This window comes from Tyto alba, unplaced genomic scaffold (assembly GCF_018691265.1).
Source record: "Tyto alba isolate M040663 unplaced genomic scaffold, T.alba_DEE_v4.0 Super-Scaffold_28, whole genome shotgun sequence".
Taxonomy (NCBI): domain Eukaryota; kingdom Metazoa; phylum Chordata; class Aves; order Strigiformes; family Tytonidae; genus Tyto; species Tyto alba.
The window spans coordinates 5,001,379-5,021,829 of NW_024881302.1; the positions used below are offsets into that span (position 1 = coordinate 5,001,379).

At 43.2% G+C, this 20,451-nt stretch overlaps 1 protein-coding gene across 3 annotated transcripts in view; it reads right to left on the reverse strand.

The window, feature by feature from the left end:
* Positions 1–458: 458 nt before the first annotated feature.
* SDK1 (sidekick cell adhesion molecule 1) overlaps positions 459–20,451 on the reverse strand; it is a 422,401-nt gene continuing 402,408 nt past the window's right edge. For 2 of the 3 annotated variants that reach the window (XM_033000330.2, XM_033000328.2), the window contains 5 exons: positions 18,727–18,891; positions 15,998–16,135; positions 13,894–14,014; positions 13,544–13,673; positions 459–6,743 (listed from right to left, as the gene is read on the reverse strand). In XM_033000330.2, coding sequence (XP_032856221.1) covers positions 6,471–6,743; positions 13,544–13,673; positions 13,894–14,014; positions 15,998–16,135; positions 18,727–18,891 — 827 coding nt within the window. In that variant the 3' untranslated portion in view covers positions 459–6,470. The remainder of the gene's footprint in view (positions 6,744–13,543; positions 13,674–13,893; positions 14,015–15,997; positions 16,136–18,726; positions 18,892–20,451) is intronic. The other variant, XM_033000329.2, reaches the window with a different exon arrangement.

Consider the following 20,451-nt stretch of genomic DNA (forward strand, 5'->3'; position numbering starts at 1 on the left):
TGGTCCAGCCTCCCCAACATCAGCATGTTTGTGGGAACTGATTAATGGCTGCTACAATGCTGCAGGGGAGGCAAAATATTATTTGCGAGGGGACGAAGGTGTACAAAATGCTGGCCCCATGGGTTTCCATTTCTGAATGGATTTCAACTCTCCTGTATTAAGGATCTGGAGGAAATTTATCACTGCAAAATAATAATATTTAAGGCTGATCAAATTTTGGGTGAAAACTGTTTGAGTCTGTCATTTTAGCTAAAAAGCAATGAGGGATTACAAGATTTTACAGTCCATAACTAACAGCAGAGAATTTCAGCCCATGCTACGTTTTTACCATCCCGAGCTGTTAACTCGTGAGCACGCTGGCGAGGCACCCAGAAACTTCTTCAAGCCAAAAATAACAGAAGAGGCTGGAATATATTTTTTTTCCCCTACCCAAAATAAATGTACCAAGGACACACACGTTTCAAAAAGGGTTCTTTTAATTAGAAGCAAGTTTGCAAAAGAAGAAGTAACTTTCTCATATAAAATAGTGGACTGGTGAAGGTGAGGCTAACAAGAGGTGTGGAACAAAAATCCAGGGCAAATCCCCAAGGAGACACTGAAATAAAAGCAACGATCCAATAACTGTAGTACACCGAAGGGTAACTCAAACACAACTGTGTAAGGTGGTCCTACCCCTAAACTGACGGCAGATACCAAATCAGAGGATGGACTCCATCTGAAGAGCTGCAAAGTGACCAGCTACAAACTCACCATAATACCATGTCCTTGCATCTTTCTGCTACCCAAGAGTTTCCACTGCACCGTGACAGGTCCCAGCACTGCCCAGGAGCTTAATGACATCAAGGGGGGAGCACTGGTGGCACTTCACAGGTGCTTCACCTGCAGAACACCACCACATCACGTTAGCAGAAACGTTTCATTACCAGATCTAAAGATTTGGACATAAATGGGAAAATACTTCAATATAAAGCTCTGTAACCCCATTTCAGCCCCTATACCCAGAGATTCAAGCCCCCCAAAAGTGCACAGTGATCAAACAGCATCAAAATAATGAACTTCCTGCCAAGTCTTGAGACTCCGAGGCCGTTTGAAATAGGCAGGTGGTAGCTTTAAGAAGATAAAATTCTGAGTCAGAGCCTGAATCTCAAGTCCCAATGGTATTTCATTCCTTGTTCAAACATATCTCACCTGTCCCATGTGTCACGTGTGTGCTTATCAGTTGTGGCTCCCAACTAGCAGGGGCAGCAAACTTTACACCTTCACAAAGTGCAAGTCAGCTTTGTCTGGGAGGGCTGGGGGTAGAGATGTAGGGGAGAAGAAAAGGAATACAGAAATACAAAGAACTGAAGGGACTGGTTAGGTGGAGCCATTTAAGGCCCATGCCCAGCCCAACATGTTCAGCCTTGGGGTGACTGTGCTCCTAGTTCAAGGGTGGCTTTCTGTAAGGAACTTTCAGTGGATACTGTACAACCACATCACCATGCATGTGGCTTTGTGTAAACGCCACAGCAACACACCTCTCCCCACGTAACCTCTAGTAATGCCATGACGATGTATAGACTCCACACATGCTGGCAAAAACCTATAAAAACAACCCAAGAAATGTGGTTGAACTAGCAGAAACTCCAGGTTGAATGAAGCTGTTTGCAGTACAACCTGCCCATCTAGCAACTGTTCTGCAATGGCTTTTCCTCTCCAGATATAACCCCTCATTGCATGATGTGCCCTTCTGGCTGCTATTGATAAAGATCACTAGAGATAGGAGGTCTTGGGATCATGCATGTCACAGGTTTCTAGGACTTCAAGATTTCTAATGGCTCTTCCAAAGGTTATCTTTCTTGTGTGTGTGTGTAGGGGGGGGGGGTTTTGTGGGTTTTTTGGTTGTTTTATTTTAAGTTTCCTGATAAATTCCTTTTCTAAACCAGATTTTTCTGAAGCAAGTCGTCCTGCTTATCTGAAAACAGAAAGTGGAAGAAGACACCAGTGCTCTGTATGTATAAACAGCTATCTCTCTTCCCTTTTCGGAGAACAGATTGGATAATCTTTGGATGACCCAATGGATTTCTTGAGGGAAGCAATGCCAAGGATAATAAATGTATCCCCATGTCAAGACAGACTTGGATATTTATTCTAAACAATTGCTACAGCAGCTTCTGGCAGAGACCTGGGTATAAGCAGGAAAAATGAGATCTTGGCCCATCTGCAAAGCATCACTGGCTTTAACACTCAAAATGAAGAGGAAAAAAACCACCTTTGGGTAATGGATTAGTTTCTTTTTCTGTATGGGTTTTTTCTTCTCTCCAGTAATGCCAACTGCTTCCAAAAGTGGGATTGGTGGCTGCCGTGTGATTCCTTTAGTAAATGCTGATGAAACCCTCTGCTCTGTGCTCTTGTTTCTCCCTGCCCTCCCCACAAAGGGGTTTCACATGGGTGACTCCCAGGGTGAGGAAAAAAGAGACTGTCACTGACTAAAGTAAAACAGTGCCCTCTCCTGTCCCATCTCACTGCTGCTGCCCGCACCCCACTTGCACTGGTCGTGCACCAGCCTCGGAGCATTAAGAGATGGGAATGTAAAATACTCCACCCAAGGGTATTGCCTATGGTGGGGGACACGCCATGTGTGATATGGACTTTTGGGGAATAAAATGCTCCACTTAAAGTAGGCTGGAACAGTTCAGCTCCTTCATTTACGTGCACTTTTGCATGTGATTTATGATAGGGACCACCTGAGTTTAAGTGCTGTTGGGCGTGCCAGGGACATTGCTGATGGTGGTGGCTGGTGTCATCTCAGCCTTGGGAGAGGGGGGAAGACTTGGGCACATTTTTCCTGCAGGAAATTGGATATTTCCATGGCTATTGCATGAAAAATGAGCTCCTATTAAACCATTCCCTGAAATGTCTCCCTTGGTCATTTCATGATGCTGTTCTTATTTTTTAGTAACAGCCACCAAGAGACCTGAGAAACATGGGAAAGTAAATAAATAAATACAAATAAAATATCCTAAGAAGGCATCCTAAATATAAGCCTTCATTTTTCAAGACTGTTCTAAACAGGAAGATGGAAACAGAAGTGGATTTGATGGGTGAAGTTATTGTAACATGACAACCAGTGTTTAAAAGTCGTATTTCAAGGCTGCGATTCTCAAAGATTACAGCTATGAAATAGAGCTTTCTTGCTAACTGATGGAGTGTTTCCTTCCAGATAGAACAATTTACCTGATATCTGAGGTAAATAAAACCTACCCATTAATCATATTTTACAAGTACAGCATGTTAACAAGAAGGCACAGGCATCGTGCGTGTAGCTACCCAGGATCCTGGGCAGCAGAACACACATCCTATGCTCATCTTAGGGGTGAGCAGGGCAGTGCACTTCCTCTCTCTGCAAATGCCTGAGTAAAATAAATCCGCATGTAAGAAAAGCCAACTCCTAAACCAAATATAACCAAGAGTGACAATAGCGTGGACTGAGATGGAACAGAAATACCTTTGTTTGGATCAACAGGTCCTAAAGGAATCACATTTAACCTGTTATTTCAGCAGCAGTCAGAAGAAAAGGGCCAAACAGCCAACTCAGCAGGTCCTCAGCAAGCTCAAGCTTTTTAGTTGCAGATGGTTCTGAGAAAAATCGTTTCTTCTCCTTGCTTTGTATAGATCGTGCTGTTCCCCATGTTGTCCTTCAGTGGAGCAGCAGCCACAAAGTCCATGTGCTTTATTCCCCATGGTTTCCTTGCTTTTTTCCTCAATGCAGTATCAGATCAACCCCAGGGAGTAACTGCACCTTACACCAATTCAGATCTGGCAATATTCAGGAGATATGGAGCTACTCACATTATGCTTTCCTTTGGAGCAAAGTCTTCGGTGTTCAATCTACTTTCTACTAATCTATGTCCCTAAGTCCTTAGTGGTCCTTGAAAGGCTCCTCCTGTAGCACTACCTCTCATACCTGTTGGATAAGCGCCATTAAAATTCCAACAGCAATTACATTGCTATGTCACATGTATATAAAATAAAGTGTTTAAAAATACTTAATCTGATGCAGGAAATAACAAAGGATAAAGAAAACAAATCAGCAAGTCACGTAGATAATTTCATCTAAGAAACAAAAAACTAAGACTGCAAACAAATTCTTGTCAGTTCAGTAATTAAAGCAAAGTCCATATGGCTTAAGAGAACAGTCAAAGTGCACAGAAGGCAGTGGGTTTTTTGTTTGCTTTGCATTCCTCTTCGCAGTTAGCTCCACGTCATCCTCTTTGGAGCCCCTTCTCCATCCCACACACATCCTATCCAGGTGCAGAGAAGGGGATGGCTCACAGGGTTTTGGCTCACACCCATGTCTTTGCATATCCCTTGCCATCTAATGAGCTGTGGATCATTATCCCAAACTCAAAAGCCCTTAAACACACCCACTGGAGTTTTTGGTTTTGAACTTTTTCTTTCTGGAGCCTTTGGAGAGGAACAGCAATCCAGTGCCAAAGCTATCCAGAATCTGTATGCACCAAAAGCAGCAGTGCTCAGAGGCAGTGCCAAAGACTAAAAGCAGTTCTGAGATTGTTTGCCCTGTCCAAGAGGCACTGAAAGGTGACAGCAAGGCTGAGCTTGCCCTTGGACCCCAACTGTTTAGGTGAGGTGCCACCAGGCTTCTTCTAACCAGCCCCCATGGGCAGGAACAGGCAGCTACCATAATCAATGCCAGGTTCGTTTCAACAACCTGCCCTGAAGCCACCATCACACAATGCCACAGCTGTCCCGCATCCCTCCAGAGAGGACAGGGACAATCTGCAATAATAACAGTGCCTGAATGTGCCCTGATGGGACATTAGGAAGCAGCAGGATACCAGCTGTCCTGGCTGACCTACACCCACCTGGGAGGAAATGCCAGATGCTGGAACGGCAAGGAAGGACTTGCCGACTTCCAAATTCACCTTTCAAACTCTTGCAGGAAAAAGTCTGGTGATCCAGGACTGTTGCTAGGTCCAAGGGCTGGACTTGGATTCTTTAAACCCCTGACAACTTCCTTGTGAGTAAACAACTTGCCACTAAACATGACAGACTCAGGAAAAGGATAGAAAAGAAGAAAATAAAAGGGAGCTATACAAAAGGATGGAAAATAAACTAAAAATCTCCTCTCTTCTTTCCAAAGGCTGTAGCTTCAAGTGCACAAAGCAGACTGTAAACGTGCACAAGGTAATTCATGACCCTAATGCCTGAAAAACCTGGTTAGTTTTATTTGGAGACACTTTGTTGCTTCTCCCAAATACGAAGCTGAAGAATCAATAAAAGGCACCTGTGGACACCAAAATTCACCCAGTCTGTGACGTGTCTTTGTACTAAAAAAGTTAAATCAAACAAACCCAGCTACCATATTCTTTTTACAGACTAGTAATCAGCACTGCAGAGTTTGTGCAAGAAAGGATGCTCAACTTCTATTGACAGGGCAGGATAACTTTGATGATCAAAACCCTGACCAATTAGGAGACTCTCTAGCTTGTCACTGCAATCTTAATTGAAAGATTCCTCTGGCTTGCTGGGTTGTGTCCTTTGACTTTTAAAAAATGACCAATTCAAATGGCACATGCAGTCCACGAGGGAGGATTAGAGCCACACCAGAAATAAACTGACCTTGCATCTGAATTCTTCCCACTTGCTTCACCCACTGCTGCCTACAGTGCTCTTTTGAGCCATCTCCTCTTCCAAAGACCCTGGAGTTGGAATATTTAAAGAATGCAGCAGGTCCCATTTGAACAAGAAAGAAAAGCAATTCAGTAATTCAGTATAAATACACCAGTAGTGAGCCTAGAGCAGACACAGTGACACATCTGAGCCTAAGTTGATCAGCCAGTGCTCCTAATGTGGGGACCAGCAATGTGAAGAGGAGACAGGGGGTGTCTGCTTTTCATGTAAAAATGTGTCCCTTTTTCTACGTTTTCCTACCTGACCTTGATGACAGGGGAAAAATTTAAAAGAAAGAAAAAAAAAAAAAAAAAAAAAAAGAGTAAGAAAAAGAAAGAAAAAGGAGCCTGGGAGGTTTTACATTTTCTCTTCAAATCACATCACAAAGTCACTCATTGCATCTAGGGAATTCACCTCCTTGTCTGGAAACAGGGGGACAGAAGGAAGGGAGAGAAAGAAAGAGGGAAGAGAGGGGCATGGGAGCTGCTTCCTGAAGCAGTGTTACAAAAAGCAGTTAAAAAACCCCTACTATTCACAAGTGGTTAAAATCATCACTCTTCAGAATTCCGTTTTTTGTCTTTTTGTTTTTAAACAAAGGTTCAGCTAGTTCAGCTCCATATTTTTAGAGTTGATTGTCTTCAGAAAAAAAACCACCCCAGCCTCATCCGTGTTCCCATCCGTTTCTACCCTGATAGAGAAGTTACCCACAGTTCACCGCACTGGTCACGCACACGCAGTCGCTGTGACGGGTGACCCCAAGTGCCGCCGGCAGTTTGGCTGTATCCTCCAGCCCCGTCTCAGACGAAGGAGGAGAACCCTGTCACTGGAGTCCGGGAGCCAGGCGCGGGCTGTCCCGTTGGGGTGTACACCCCTCCTGAGCTCTGTGTCGTGATGACAGTCTGGAAATAGGGTTCTGTCTCGCTGGCGACACACTCCTCGTATCTATAGGATGCCGGGTGCTTCACCCCTTTCTGCTGCCGCTTCCATGAGTTGTAGTACGTGGGGTCGCTCATGTAATGGTTCACAAAGGAGTGCTTTGGCAACTCGTCTTCATAATCTGAGTCAGTGGCCTGGAGCATCAGGAAAAAAAAAAGAAAAATCAAAAAAATATCAGCCATTAGCATCGATGATTTAGCCTGTTCCACTCTAAAAGAAATTAGAGACAAGATTAATATAATCAGCTGGCAAAAGCTGTAATTTTAAGGTATGATGGTTTATAGTCCAAGTGTAATACATGCTGGACTCTAGAAAAACACTGTGCTCTGGTTTAGCCAGGCTTTGCTGCTGGAGGGAAAGTCACCTGACAAACACTGGCAATAAGAGGATATGCAGAGAAATCCCTTCTAATTCACTGCAGAACACTGCGGTGGGAGCCAGAAGTTCCTGTTTTGACACAAGATGCAGGGAAGTGTAGAGACGTCATAGGGAAACCAACAGCTCTCAATCACATAATCAAAAAGATTGCAAGTATAATTGAGAATCTCTCTTCTGATGCAAGGACAGAAAGAATGTCTTCCATGCAAACACACTCAAGTCAGCCAGACGTGCTGCTGTTTGTGGTGGCCAGATCAGCCCGCTTGCATAGTACTCTGGATTTGGCTTGAAAGCCCCGTTAAGTTTTGAAAATTAGTTATATCACTGATAGGGAATTAAGCAAAATCACAGTTTTTTTTTTTTCAGGTAAACAACTCTATCTGTATGTTCCAGCTGATTATCGGTGGTACAACAAGTCACACAACCAGCAGCAACAGAAGAAAGAGAATGTAAAATCTGGAGAAGAAGAACTGCCAGGCAGGAGGGGTTGCTTTCTTGGAATGTCTCAGCCACAGCCCTGTGTTCAGAGCAGATCTTACCCCTGAAACATTTATGCACAGTGGCTGGATAGCTTCAAAGCTCATATCAATATTGAGCGGGAGCTCTATTGAGATATAACCAGATAAGCTTTGTGCATCTGCCCCTCCTCTGAAGTACCTCTGCTCAGATACAGCTGGAGGAATCACAGAGGGCTCGTACATCTCCTCCAGGTACAGAGACCACAGCAAAGCCTTGGCCACAGTATCCAAGCACACATTTTCCTTCTGTTCCCTCTAACGTTCCCACCAATAACAGCTACATCCCATATAGCATACAAACATTTACCCAGTTATTTCTGCATCTCATACCTTCTCTCAAAATCTCTGGTTTCAGTATGCAAAAGTTTTTAATCTTTTTTTTCTCACCCTGATAATCTGCATAGCTGATTCTAAAGGCAATTAAATATCAAAGTAGTGGCTTCCTAAGACATACAAGATAGAGACGGTTAAGTGCAGCTCGTAACTGTTAGTTGCTGCAATTAGTTTCAAAAGGTTAGTATCGTTATGATCTATGACACCACACAGCACACACACATCCTTCTTGATCTTGCCTGCCACACAACTAGTCTCCCCTCCTCTAAAGCTCCTTTTTAATGGTCTCTGAAGAACAATCCTCAAATGCCTTGCAAACCATCGTTTGAAAAGGGCACCGCATCCATCATCCCACCTCTTTGCTTAGATAGCTGCTTCGATACTATTTCATGCCCATTTTTCCAGCATAAAGGGTGATGGACAGAGCTGCAAAATTTTTCCCAGAGTTTTCCAAAAGTCTGAGCAAAGCAGCTCTTTATCGCTTTGCAAATTTCCCTTCTACTATTACCCATGCTTTGGCTCTTTCAGAATTATGTACTGTTTGATTATTTTAAGAATGCAAAGGTTCAGGTGCCTTGATGCGTAATTAATAATACAACAAAACCCAACCAGCATTTAATAATCATTCCAGAAGGAATTCAGCAAGACTTTCTCTTAGAAAAATGCTCCTTTGCACCAGCTGCGAGTCTCGGGAAGCCAACACCCGACTCCCTCCAAAGACCTGCCCAAACAGGTGTTTTTTTGCGGCATGCCTAGAATATCCCCAGATTTGGACCGCTTCATGGCCAGTGGGTGCAGAGAGCAGCTCCAGAGTCTTGGCACCGCTGCAGGGAACGTCCTGCCCAGCATTGCCCTGTCTATTTTTGTAAGGGGCTCCAACAAGGGTGCCTCTGATGCCTGCAGATGTGGCAGGATGGCAGAGCATGGCAGCAATAGCTCAGGCAGTCTGGTCCTCAGCTGCAGATGCAACCAACTTTACCTGCAGACCAGAAGATCCCCAAACCCTGGTTGTCTTTGTTCTTATCAAGAATGAAGGTGTTGCACTTTACTCTAGCTTACATCTCCAAGCATTATGCTGCAGATCCATAGTCTAATGTTAAGGTAAAAAGTGCCTGGGAAGCTGGGGGATGATGCGGGAATCCAGAAGAAAAGTCTCTACATTCTGAGCAGAAGCAGGTGATTATGGGTCGCTCACCAGAAGCAGCACCTGACAGTATGAACTCCTCTAGTTATCACAGATGTGCTCCCTCCATCAAAGGCACAACACTACTGCTGCCCTTGCCATGTCCTCTGACTCCTTCTGCAATCCAACATCACTCTTACTGACTCAGACACGCTCAGCCACCCCCCAAAGAAACAAGGTCTTGCTGAAAAGATGGATCACAGCTGAGTTGAGGTGTCATAAGCACAAGGAGGAAAAAATTCACGAACTTCTAGTGGTTCCTTACTGGTCTTCCTCATGTCCCCACAGACATATAGAAACATAAAGGCAACTGAAAGCCTGGAAGCTCCAAGAAGAAATGCCGAGAAGCAGCTGTATCCAGAAGACTGACACATGACTTGATAGGTATAATAATACTGATGCAGCTACTTGATTTCTGTCCATCGCCAGCAGAAAAATACTTACCCAGAAAACTAATACAATTTCTGTACCTAAGCCAAGTTCTTTTGAGATTGCCAGAAGTCAACATAATAAAGAGGAGGAATACTAGGAACACTTTTAGATGAGCTGCTCCCATTTGAAATACAGTGTCACTTGAACTTGCCATAAGCAGAAAGAGGGAATTTAAAACAATTATCACCTGCTGGTAATCTGGCCACTAATTAGTCCACTATACCAACTGAAAGGAAACACTAATTTGGTATACATAAGGCCAGTGCCTTTCAGAAGTGACTTTCATGAAACATATATAGGTGCACTAACGTCAGCCTTTCACCACCATTAGCACTGATGCTGGAAAGGATAAACTACTTGTCAGTGTTGATACAACATGTTTTCTTTGTGTTTCCTTCAGAATAGGCAGGAACTGACTATTCTGTCCATGTTTCTATAGTATCTTCTAAGGTCTGCTCCAAACAAGGTACTAATAACCATTTTTACCAGCAAGGAATTCTTTAAATTGCCATCCCACATCCCTCTCTGCCCTGATGAAAATCAAGGAGTAGCAAGATAAACCTGTTTTGCATGACAATACAGACAGCTTATACTAGAGGATTACTTTTTAGTGGTTTTTAAACTATTGAGTAAATAGAAATGCTGCAGGGCTTTTTGCTTTGTTTTCAGTTTTCTCCCTTCCTTTCGACTGTGGCTTTGTTACCTTGGAAACCTCCATAGGCTGGAGTGTGATTGGGTGTGCAGTGACATTACAGACTGTCAACCAAAGGTGCATGGATGCCTATGAAACAACAAACGCAGAAAATGAGAGGCTCTTTAAGTGTTTTATCAATAGCACAAAATGCACAAGTGCTGTTCAGAGGCAAGTCAGCAACCAGACCGGTTAGCTTAGTCAATGGGAAATTTGAAAATAATTCCAATTATCTATTTTATTTATTTTTTTTTAAAGTGACTGCATAAGAAACAACTGTATGAGATTATTTCTAAAAATGTAGATGGCAGCAGTTTCTTTTGGTTGACATTAAATGAATATGCTGTAAAACAGACAAGGTAACCTAGTAGGCAAACAGATTTCTCAGGACATGGGAACCCTTGCTTATTTAATGTGTCACCTGCAGCTAGGTTCCACATGGTGCCCAACATGTCAAAATCATTGGAGAACTTTATTGAAAACAAGTTAAACCATATTCCAATTAACCTTATTAAGTGTTAATTGGAAATTTAGAATATCTTCCTACAGAGTTGACAAAGTCAGACTGCAGAGAGCAGCTGGGAAGACCAGGGCATTGCCAGCATTCAGCACTGACTGATAATGTCTGTAATCTGAGAGAATATTATCTCCTGAAATCTCCTGGTTTTGGGAGACTACAGGGACACGTGAGAACAAACAAACACCTCCCTCCCCTCCCCTCCTGTAAAACTGCTCGTCCATGGCTGGATGACATTGCAGATATATCATCAAATTTCTGCAAATGGTGAACACCAACTTTCTTCAGATAATCTGTCCAGAGCCTCGTCCACTTGACTCATTAACTAAAAGCCTATTATTATTAATCATTTAGAAATTACACTCTTAGCACTCTCTTGCTCCATACCTGCCAATTAAACTACTTTAACCTCATTAACAGTACTGGTGCTTGGCTTTCATGACATGGAGTAAGTTAACCACTTGATTTATGAATATCAAGAGTACTGCTTGGTCTGCCCAATTTTTTCTTTGTTTCTCTCTTGCTCTCCTCATCAGGAGGGAGCTCGGAGGAAGGCTCCCAGGCAGCTGTGCTGTAAGTGCAGTCAGTCAGCCTGAGAGTTTCTCACAGACTTCTTCATGTTCAGTAAACCCCATGAGACTTGAAGCCAGTGAGCTTCCTTCTTTTCCATATAAGATCTTGACACCTCAGGCAACAGTGGTAAGACTAAGCAGCAACAAGATGACATGCGGGTTGAAAGTAAAAGAAGTTTTGGCCCTGCCCGCCCTTATGTGCATCGTATTAAGTGGAATTTGAGATCCGTGCAAAGATGTACTAGAGGAAAACGGCATCAGGACTCTCTTTGCTGCAGAGGACCAAACCTGTGTAGAGCTCTTACATAAAAAGATATCTTTAACTCTTCATATAATGGAGAACATTTCTGACCACTAAGAGAGATGGAAATTCTGAAATTCTCGAAAAACAGAGCTTGTCTGTTAAGATGTCATTTGAGAATAGGAACAAAAAGAACAGAAAAGACAAACAGGAAGAGCTAATAGATACAGGAATACTTGAAAAGAGAGGGGTCAAACATCTATACCCACCTCTGCCCCAACGCACCCTCACCTCCTGTCTGTACCAGCCAACATAAACAGCATTTCCAGGCTGATCAAAAGGCAGCATTTCCTATTGCTACCTCTACTGGGAGCGTATTAACATTTCATGCCTAAAAGCACTCCCCATCACAAAAAAACCCCAAGCATCAAAGACATTATACAGAAGGGCTGTGTATCTAAGCCCCAAGGAAAAACAGGAGGCACATTTTGTACACATACTCACATGCACACACAGATTCACAGAAACACTAGAATCTCAACTGAGACCTTCAGGCTTGACTGCAATACACAGTAAATAAATAATATTAATAATAGCCTGAGAAAAAGAAATAAAAATCACTTTCTTCCATGTTGTACAAACAGTGCATATAGAAGGCAGTAATGACACCCTGCAAGTAGGCTTTTGCACATTACCAGGAAATACCACATGGGGCATTGAAATTAATGTCAAAAGGTGCCAGTGCTAAATTCATGATCATGCTCAGCAAACTGTTTTAATGACAGGTTTAATGCTGGGTTGTTACAGTGGCATGACCAAAGCATTGTGGGTTTAATCTGGAGGGTAACGCTTGTGTGTTGCATAGACAGCAGTTGAGCTACACCAAGGAAAGCTGCCGGCACGATGGGTCGGCCACAGGGCAGCACAAAGCAGCAGGCTGTCCGTGGTAATTAACAGGAGGCAAGAGCTAGGTAGCCAGGAAAAGCAGCTGTAGCTGCAGGTGCAGAAAAGCTACAGATGAAAACTGTCATCTTCTTCCACTACTTGCTGTTCTTGATTTATTCCTGCTGGAAGGGTCAGGTTTGGAGTGGTTTGGCCCATTGCTCGCTTCTTGTGCTGTCAGTTCAGATTCGTCAGGATCTCAGCTGACAGCACTCGATTTCAGAGACAGATCTACCTTTCTGGATATCCCTTGAAATCTGGCTATTCATCCCTGGCCATGGACATTTACAGACCACAAGCACTTTCTTTCTTTCTTCTTAAAGGGGATAAAAGATGCAAGATGGAACACTGCCAGATGCATAATGCCAGCACACAACAAACCACCTTCCTTGGAGAACAGAGCCTAAAGTCAATCTGAGCAGAAGGCTCCTCTTGAGTTACACTAAGTCAGCAGGCTGGAGTGTTCAGAAACCTGAATGCTGGGCTCCCACAGCCATGGCCATGTGCTCCCCGGCAGGTTACTCATTCCCCACTTACTCCCTCTGTGGCAGAAGCAGTAGTTATCAACCCTCAACACCACTCTTCCGAATCTTGATGTTCTCTGTGGCTGTCTAAAAAAGGAACTGTGAAAACTTCAAACCACATCTCATACTTCAGTCAACGCAACAATCCAAAGTGCGTCCCACCTTCAACCTCATCCAGACGGTAGCAGCAGCCAGCTGGTTATTTCACAGCATATATATGTTTTCTCAAAAGTGCTCCAAGTTTGTAGTCCATGGGCAGAATGGGATGTGCAGCCCCTTCCAGAGAGGTCAGCACACACTGGCTGACTGAGTGCATTTGTTTTTCTATGTAACACTGGAAAACTGTGAATATCTGCCAATGCCAGGTCTGGAATCTGCCCTGGCTGGGTCCTGCTTGTCATTCTTCCCTTTGACATTTTAATTTTAAGATGTGATGTGAACAGCCCGGTGAATTGGACATTTTAAAAGTCCCCAAGTCAAACAATGACAATACAGTACAATGCAGGTACAGGATCAGGACTTCAAAGACCTGCCAGGATTCATCAGGGAAATGAATGACTGCAGTGACTGGGCAACATTTGGCAAGGCAAAGCAAACCCTTACCTCTGACTCCGACACTTCTAAGGGCTTCTCGTTCAGGCCCAAGCTCTCAGTCAGCACAGCTCCGTTGTACTTGTTGCAGATATCCTCATCAGAGTAGTGCAACCCCCCTGGGCTTGGGCGAGGAGGAGATCTAGGAAATGTAAAGGGTGAGCGTATAGGATGTTGTCACTTCTCTGAAATGACACAATTAAATCATGCTTAGAAGCCGGAATCACAACCTGGGGCAGTGACTGGGGCATTAAAGTCCTTCCTAGATCCTCCAGACAACAGTCTCCCCTTTGCCTATTTAACAGTTGCTTGAAGCTACATCAAATGCCATTTCCAAGAGTGTGGTGTTCTCAGCTTCTTACCTGGTTCCATTTTTCTTTGAGAAGGTGCTCTTGATGTTCAGGTGTCTGCTGTTGAGCTCCAGAGCAGTGAAGCCTCCGTTATCCAGGGTGACCGACTCTTCCACATTGGAGATGGTTTTACCTGGAACCAGGCAATAAAAGATTCAGCTGAAACAAAAGCACTTTTCCCCCAAATACAACTGTAGGAGGTAACTTTTCCTTCTTTGTGCTTTATGACATCATTAATAATTTTAAAATCTCTTTACATTTCTTACGGGCAAATGAGAACAATCAGAGTGAAGGAGAGGAGTTTATGGATTGCGAATGGGCAGAAGGAGCCAAAAGAGGGCAAAGGAGGAGTCACAGATGGATGCATTTCATTCAGAGTTAAGTATCTAAAATAGCACAGATGAACTGTGCTCTGAAAGAGCTTATTCTTGTCTTTTGACTATAAATAGAAACCAGGTGACTAATTCAGGTGGGCCACTGAGGATGTCCTAAATCAGGTGCTGTGAATCCCCTTCATGCTGACTGAAGCAAAGAAAGAGAAAGTAAAACTAGGAAAGGCAGAAAAAGAGGAAAAGCAGAAAAAAAAAAACAACAAAACAAAACAAAAAGGCAGGAAAGAAAGCAAGAGAAAGTGTAAGTGGATAGCAAATGGGAAAAAGATGTCAGAGTTGTAATGAGGATAAGATACAGATGTGATAAATTAGTGGACAATGTAAGGCAGGGAAAGGAACAGGGGACTGGCAGAAGAGGGAAAATACAGCAAAGTACATTATTTCTTGTGATCAAATATAGCAAGATCTTATTCACTCCCGTGCTCATTCTTTGTAATCCCAAAGGTGTGAGCTCAGCTTGTGTCCCGGGGAGAAGAACCAGCTGCATATTGACACTGCAGCAGACAGGTACTTTATCCTCAGTTTCAATTTCAGTGCTACATTAAGACTCGGTTGTGAACACTGATATCTGACAGTACAGGTCAGACCTGTCTTTTCATGTCTGTCCCCCAAACACAGAGCAAAACTAAGAAGATGAGAGATTTCCTATGAGCTATGCATACAAATATGTAACAATATTAACTTGGTACAACGCCATGGTATTCATATATCTTATATCTCATGGGACTGAAATCTGATTTTCTAACACTTGTTAGAAGTGAATTACAAAGAAAGAAAAGATCTTCACTTTGGAACTGAATTACTAAATACTGCCTGGAAGACTCCTTCATTACATTAATCCCTAAGAACGGGTAGCTCAAAGACCCATCCACCTGATCCTACTCATTAATGTGCCTCTTTTGGCATGTCCTAGAATCAGAGCGATTTCTTGCTGGAGGAGGCTATCAGAGAAATACGCATGTGAACAAACCTTCCAGGACTTTATCATGTAAGGAGAAGAAAAGGTAAAAAAAAATATTCAGAGCTCAAGAACTAGGTGTTTTGAAAGGGAACTATTTTAACATTCCTAGTTATAGAGCAGTAGCCCCTGTTTCTTTTCAGAAAGGAGACTGGTAAAAATTGTAACTAAAGGAAAATTCAAAGCTTGACGCTCATTATGTGTTAAAGTCTAACAGGTCCAGATAACCGAGACACCTTCTAGCTTGCTTGGACCCCAGCCCAGCAACTGCAGCTTGGCTTAAGGAATGAATGTGAGATGCAGGGCACTCTAATATAAAGGAGTAGTGATATAGTCCTCACACATGCAGTCTTATAATACTTGCATAGTGTAAAGCCATGGAAAAGCAGAATTTTCTTCCTTCTCCCCACCTGTCAGAGAATGATGACAAAGCTAAATGAAGTCTCAGCTCATTCCTTTTTTTGTAGTCTTCTGCCAAGTATTTGACCCAGACTCCTTGTTTTTTGCTACAGTCCCTGGGACTTCGATGTTGTCCTATCCAAGCCCATGGCCAGTTAGCATCGGAAACCTGAAGATCAGGCACTCTTTGCCCAATATGCCTATGGGCAAAAGACATTTCTACCAAGACAGACAGCAAAAAGATCTGAGTCTTCTGCCAAAAGGAATACTTACAGAGTCCACACTGTTGAAATCAGAGGTTCAAATGTCTAATTTCTAATTCCACAGCTCTTGAGAGTGTGTGCACTGCACGGAGCCTATGTCTTACCAGTGCTGCAGTTCTTGTATTTCTTGCTCTGGCCATGCAGGACCAATGCAAACACCACCAGAAGGATGAGGATCAGACTTGAAAGAGCCATCACTAGCAGAAACCACCACTCCTCATAGAAAGGGGCTTCTGTTTGTGCTGAAAGAGCAAAAAACAAATAACAATTCCTCTTTATGCTCCTTCAAAATTTTCTCTTCTTTCCCACAGTGAATGATGCATCTGCAATAGTGTTCAGGAGAGAGAGGTGTTCAAAAGAGGTAACATAGTCTACTTTGCAGTAAGACTTTCAAGGGGCTTGCTGACACTTCTAGGATGGCAAAGAGGACAGGAGCATATCATGGCTGCAACATCTCTGCAAGCATCTTTCACACACCCAGAGCAGTGCTCCAGAATCCCTTAGCTAAGAAGAATTTATCACCAAGTGAAGAGAGGGAGGTTTCTTCCCACAGCTCTGCACACCTACATTTCTTGACTACTGTGGTATGCTTAGTACTCCCTGGGTCAAAGGAAGCACTAATATATCTGTCATGACCTACGATTATTCCACTTTTTAAGAGGCTTGCCTCGCCAAAATGCTGCTCAGTGGCTCTTTGAAAAATACAGCTAGTGCCAGGGAACAAAGTACACTTGGTTCAGTGTCTTTCAGTACCTCCATTAACTCCAACTTCCAACATTCACTGCTACTCTATATCATTTCCCCATCAGTTTAGCCAAGCCTGATGTGCAGCACATGGGTATCAATTCAGTTGCCTGGATTCTGTGCGATCACAAGTCATTTCACCCCATTTGACCTCAACTAGAGACATAAAAGGATACTAACTTCCCCTTCCTAGAGTTATCTTGCCAGTCTTGTTTTAAAGTAATAAGTATTGCTGTTTTCTTGTGGTAGTATTCTCTTCATCAGCATCTCTCAGCTTTGTGAAAAAATTCTGCCAGTGGAGCACAAGCCAGCAGCTGTATATAATTTCCCTATACTCCATAAGGTAGAAGAACACCTGATAGGAATGTGTGATGCCAGGAGATCAACTTCAACCCAAGCACTATCACTGAATCCAAGCACTTTTTTTCCCTGACTGTCTTGAGCCCTGGATCTAAACACAATTCTCTTGTCAGCCTGATGATATGAGCTCAAATTTGTTCCAGATCACTGGGTATTCTGCAGCAGTGAAAAGTAGCCACAATCTTTCTTTGCTAGGAGGCCAGTACAGGCCAATAAAGTCATAAAGGCAAACTGCCCAAGCCATGCCGGGCTGAGCAGATTCAGTGCAATTTATACCTCCCTGTGCTAGCTGGAGTGGCCAGCCTAAAATGCTTTATACTTTTATGACTGTGAATCTCAATAGAAACCTCTTACTTTCATGCAGCAATTTGAGATGAACAATGAAGCATCAAAAGGAGGTGAATTAGATAGTTCTGTTCAAGTTGAGAACCTACAAACAAGCAGTTTATTTATAAAAAGCATGACAAGGAGATGCATGCCCAGCTTCAGAGGAATATCTTCCAGGAAAGGAAAGACTGACATGATTACTGACCCTTTACATTGTGTTATAGCCTCTGTGAAACCACAGATAGGAAAACCACTGACTCCTGGTGTTTGAAGTGGGTTGTCTATGCCCTTGTCCTGAAGGAGAAAAGCAAGGGTAGCACTCACACTGAAATCCATAGACAGCTCTCACAGGCTAAGTGGTTAATTGTGTAAGGACAAACACAGCCGTGATGGTGATAGCAGTATTTACTACTCTTGCCTGCTGGGTAACTGTTGAACGTTGTTTATGCTTTTCACTGGAGGAGCAAAGAGATAAAAGCCACTCCAGATACTGGAGCATTGCCAGGTTCTCAGGACTCTCCAGAATTTTGAATCACAAAGCTGCTTTATCGGGTTCTTTTATTCTTCTTGTCTGTCTTTGCTGACACAGCAAGGATGAAACCTATTGCTAAAAAGCAACCTGGAGTACAGCTGTCTCTGCAAGGCTAGGAGGAGAACTGAGCAAAGCTGTCACGAGGGCAAACTCCCACTTTCCAACAGGCCACTGAACTCGAGCCTCCCAGACACGGCAAGCCAAGTGGAATTTCCTTTTTGAGGTATTGAAGTTCCTTCAGAAAACCAGAGTGCCAGGCTGCTCAAAGGGATTTTGGATGCTTGTTTAGGCCATACCCCTGTTTACTGGAAATAAACACAAGAGAGCAGGAAGGGTGGGAAGAGTCTCATAGCATCACCAACAAGCTGATCTGATAAAGTGGGACTGGAGGTATCACACCATACTGGAACTGCTGGCATATAGGATATCAGGAATAATTTAATGAAACTTTTATATTTTTGAGAGCTAATTACAAAATAACACAGGAAATGTTTATCAGAGAACTCTGGGGAAAAAAAGAAGGAATCAGAGCAAGGAAAAAAAGCAAATTGTAGACTATGTAAATTAGTCTTAGGGCAAGAGAACTTACGTATAAATACTCATTACATTTCTGAGAAGGCTTTTTTGTCAAACTTAAAAATGGCATATACACATTTTTCCTCTTGAGAGTAAAGCATGCTGTAATAACAAGCCTTGATTCACTCCTATATTACTCTGGTTTTATCCTAAATCAAATGTAAACAAGCTGCTCTTGATTATTTGTTGCAACTAGAGAATCTGCGTTGTTTTCTTTTTCCCCCTCTTTCCCCCTCCTCCTGCCCCTTCAAGAAATTCCATTGGAAAAGATATTAAAAAAAAATCCATGATTACCTGATACTGCCACAGAGGGAACACTTGGTTCTCCATAGCCAAATTCATTGACAGCCACCACACGGAATTCATAGCTCACACCCTGTTTGAGTTTGTCCAGGCCAACTGTGTAGGAGGTAGCACTGCGAGGGATGTCCTTCACAAACATGTCCCACAGTCCTTCATCTAGGAAAGCAACAAGGAGAGAAATGGCATGAACTGTGCGACTTGACACTTCCTTCTGCTCACTGAAAAAACCTGTCATTAGCTGTGTGGTTCGACCACAGGCAGTGGACATGTTTACCTGAAGGCGGCTCAGTGATACACACAAATGTCAGAATGCCCTGCAAGACCCCATCTGTAAAGGCATTTATTCATGGTGGGGTCTAATAATAGCCCAGATGGATAAAATCTGCGGCAGCACCCACAGTGACCTGCACTGGCTAGAGCAGCTGCCAGCCATCTGGGTCCCTCCTGATCAGGTAAGGTCACCGCACCAGCGCACCTGTTATTTGACAGAAGTAATCCCAAAGCAACCTACTGCTTTAATGAGTCCCAATCACACAGGTTTTGCCTGCTTTTTACATTGCAAAACTGACTTCGCTATCCAAGCGCATAGGCTAGGCTTTGCAAAGTAATGTAAGATTTGGGTCTTGGTGGGAAGTACTGTGGCCTTGCATGAACTGGTTCCTGGTGGACTGGTGTCACTGGCGTGCTGCTTGCTTCACAATACCAGTAGCGATACGCTGTTCGCATGTGCTGGCCCGCAGCTTGGCACAGCCTGCAGAGCAGGACAGCCGGCACTGCACTTCTGTGCCATGCATTTTTAAGCAGGAATGAGTTTTTGTTTGTATTATAAACCTCTCCAAGTTGTTAGAAGCACACAATGCCATTCTGATGGGAGTGTTTCAGTAGGGCAATCTTGGTTCTCAACAGCCATACTGACATTGATTCTGATGTGCATCCTGACCAGGCACCATTCTGGTCCCTGATCCATACCCATAATCTTATATTCACTTGACTACAATTGAAAGAACTTTCAACAAGATGGATGCTGTTACCAGTAAGAACAAAACCAACTATAATTAAAAATGTCAGTCAGTAATTTTGAGTGCAGGAATCAAACATTAATCTAAACAGACTGTTTTTCAGTAACAATTGGTGCCCAGCACTTTTGCTGACAAAGCGGAGTTACTGTCTACGCATGGGGCCAAACTCTCAGCTAAGCCAGAGTAGCTCTTATAGATCTGACCTCACAAGTATGCCATTGGGCTTTTGCTTTTAGTTATCAAAGCTGTTTGAGCAATGTCTATTTTTCTCCCACCACAATGGGAATATGATGATAACCTCCGCATAGCTATGACTCCAGTGCAGGAGCTGTCTGCTTTGAAAGAAAGTCCTCTGCACTGTGAGACTCAAACATCAGCATGACTTCTGTAGCTTGAGGTGTTATCAAGGTAACAATAAAGCAGGAGCCAGCAGAACTACCCTCAGCGACTTTTTCTGCTGCTGCAATGTCAGGCAGGAATCCGTTCTCATTTGCTTTGCGTTTACCTGAGTGTAAAGTAATTGGAGTCACTGCAGCGCTTCTAGAATTGTGCTAGTGTAAGAGAGTAAAATTTGGCCCTTAGCCTACTTCTGTGCAACAGAGAATAGCAGCAGAGATGGATTGATTAACACTGCAGGTTCATTTCCATGTGAATGTTTTAACTTTGGCATCAGTAAACATTGGCTCAGTAATTTGTA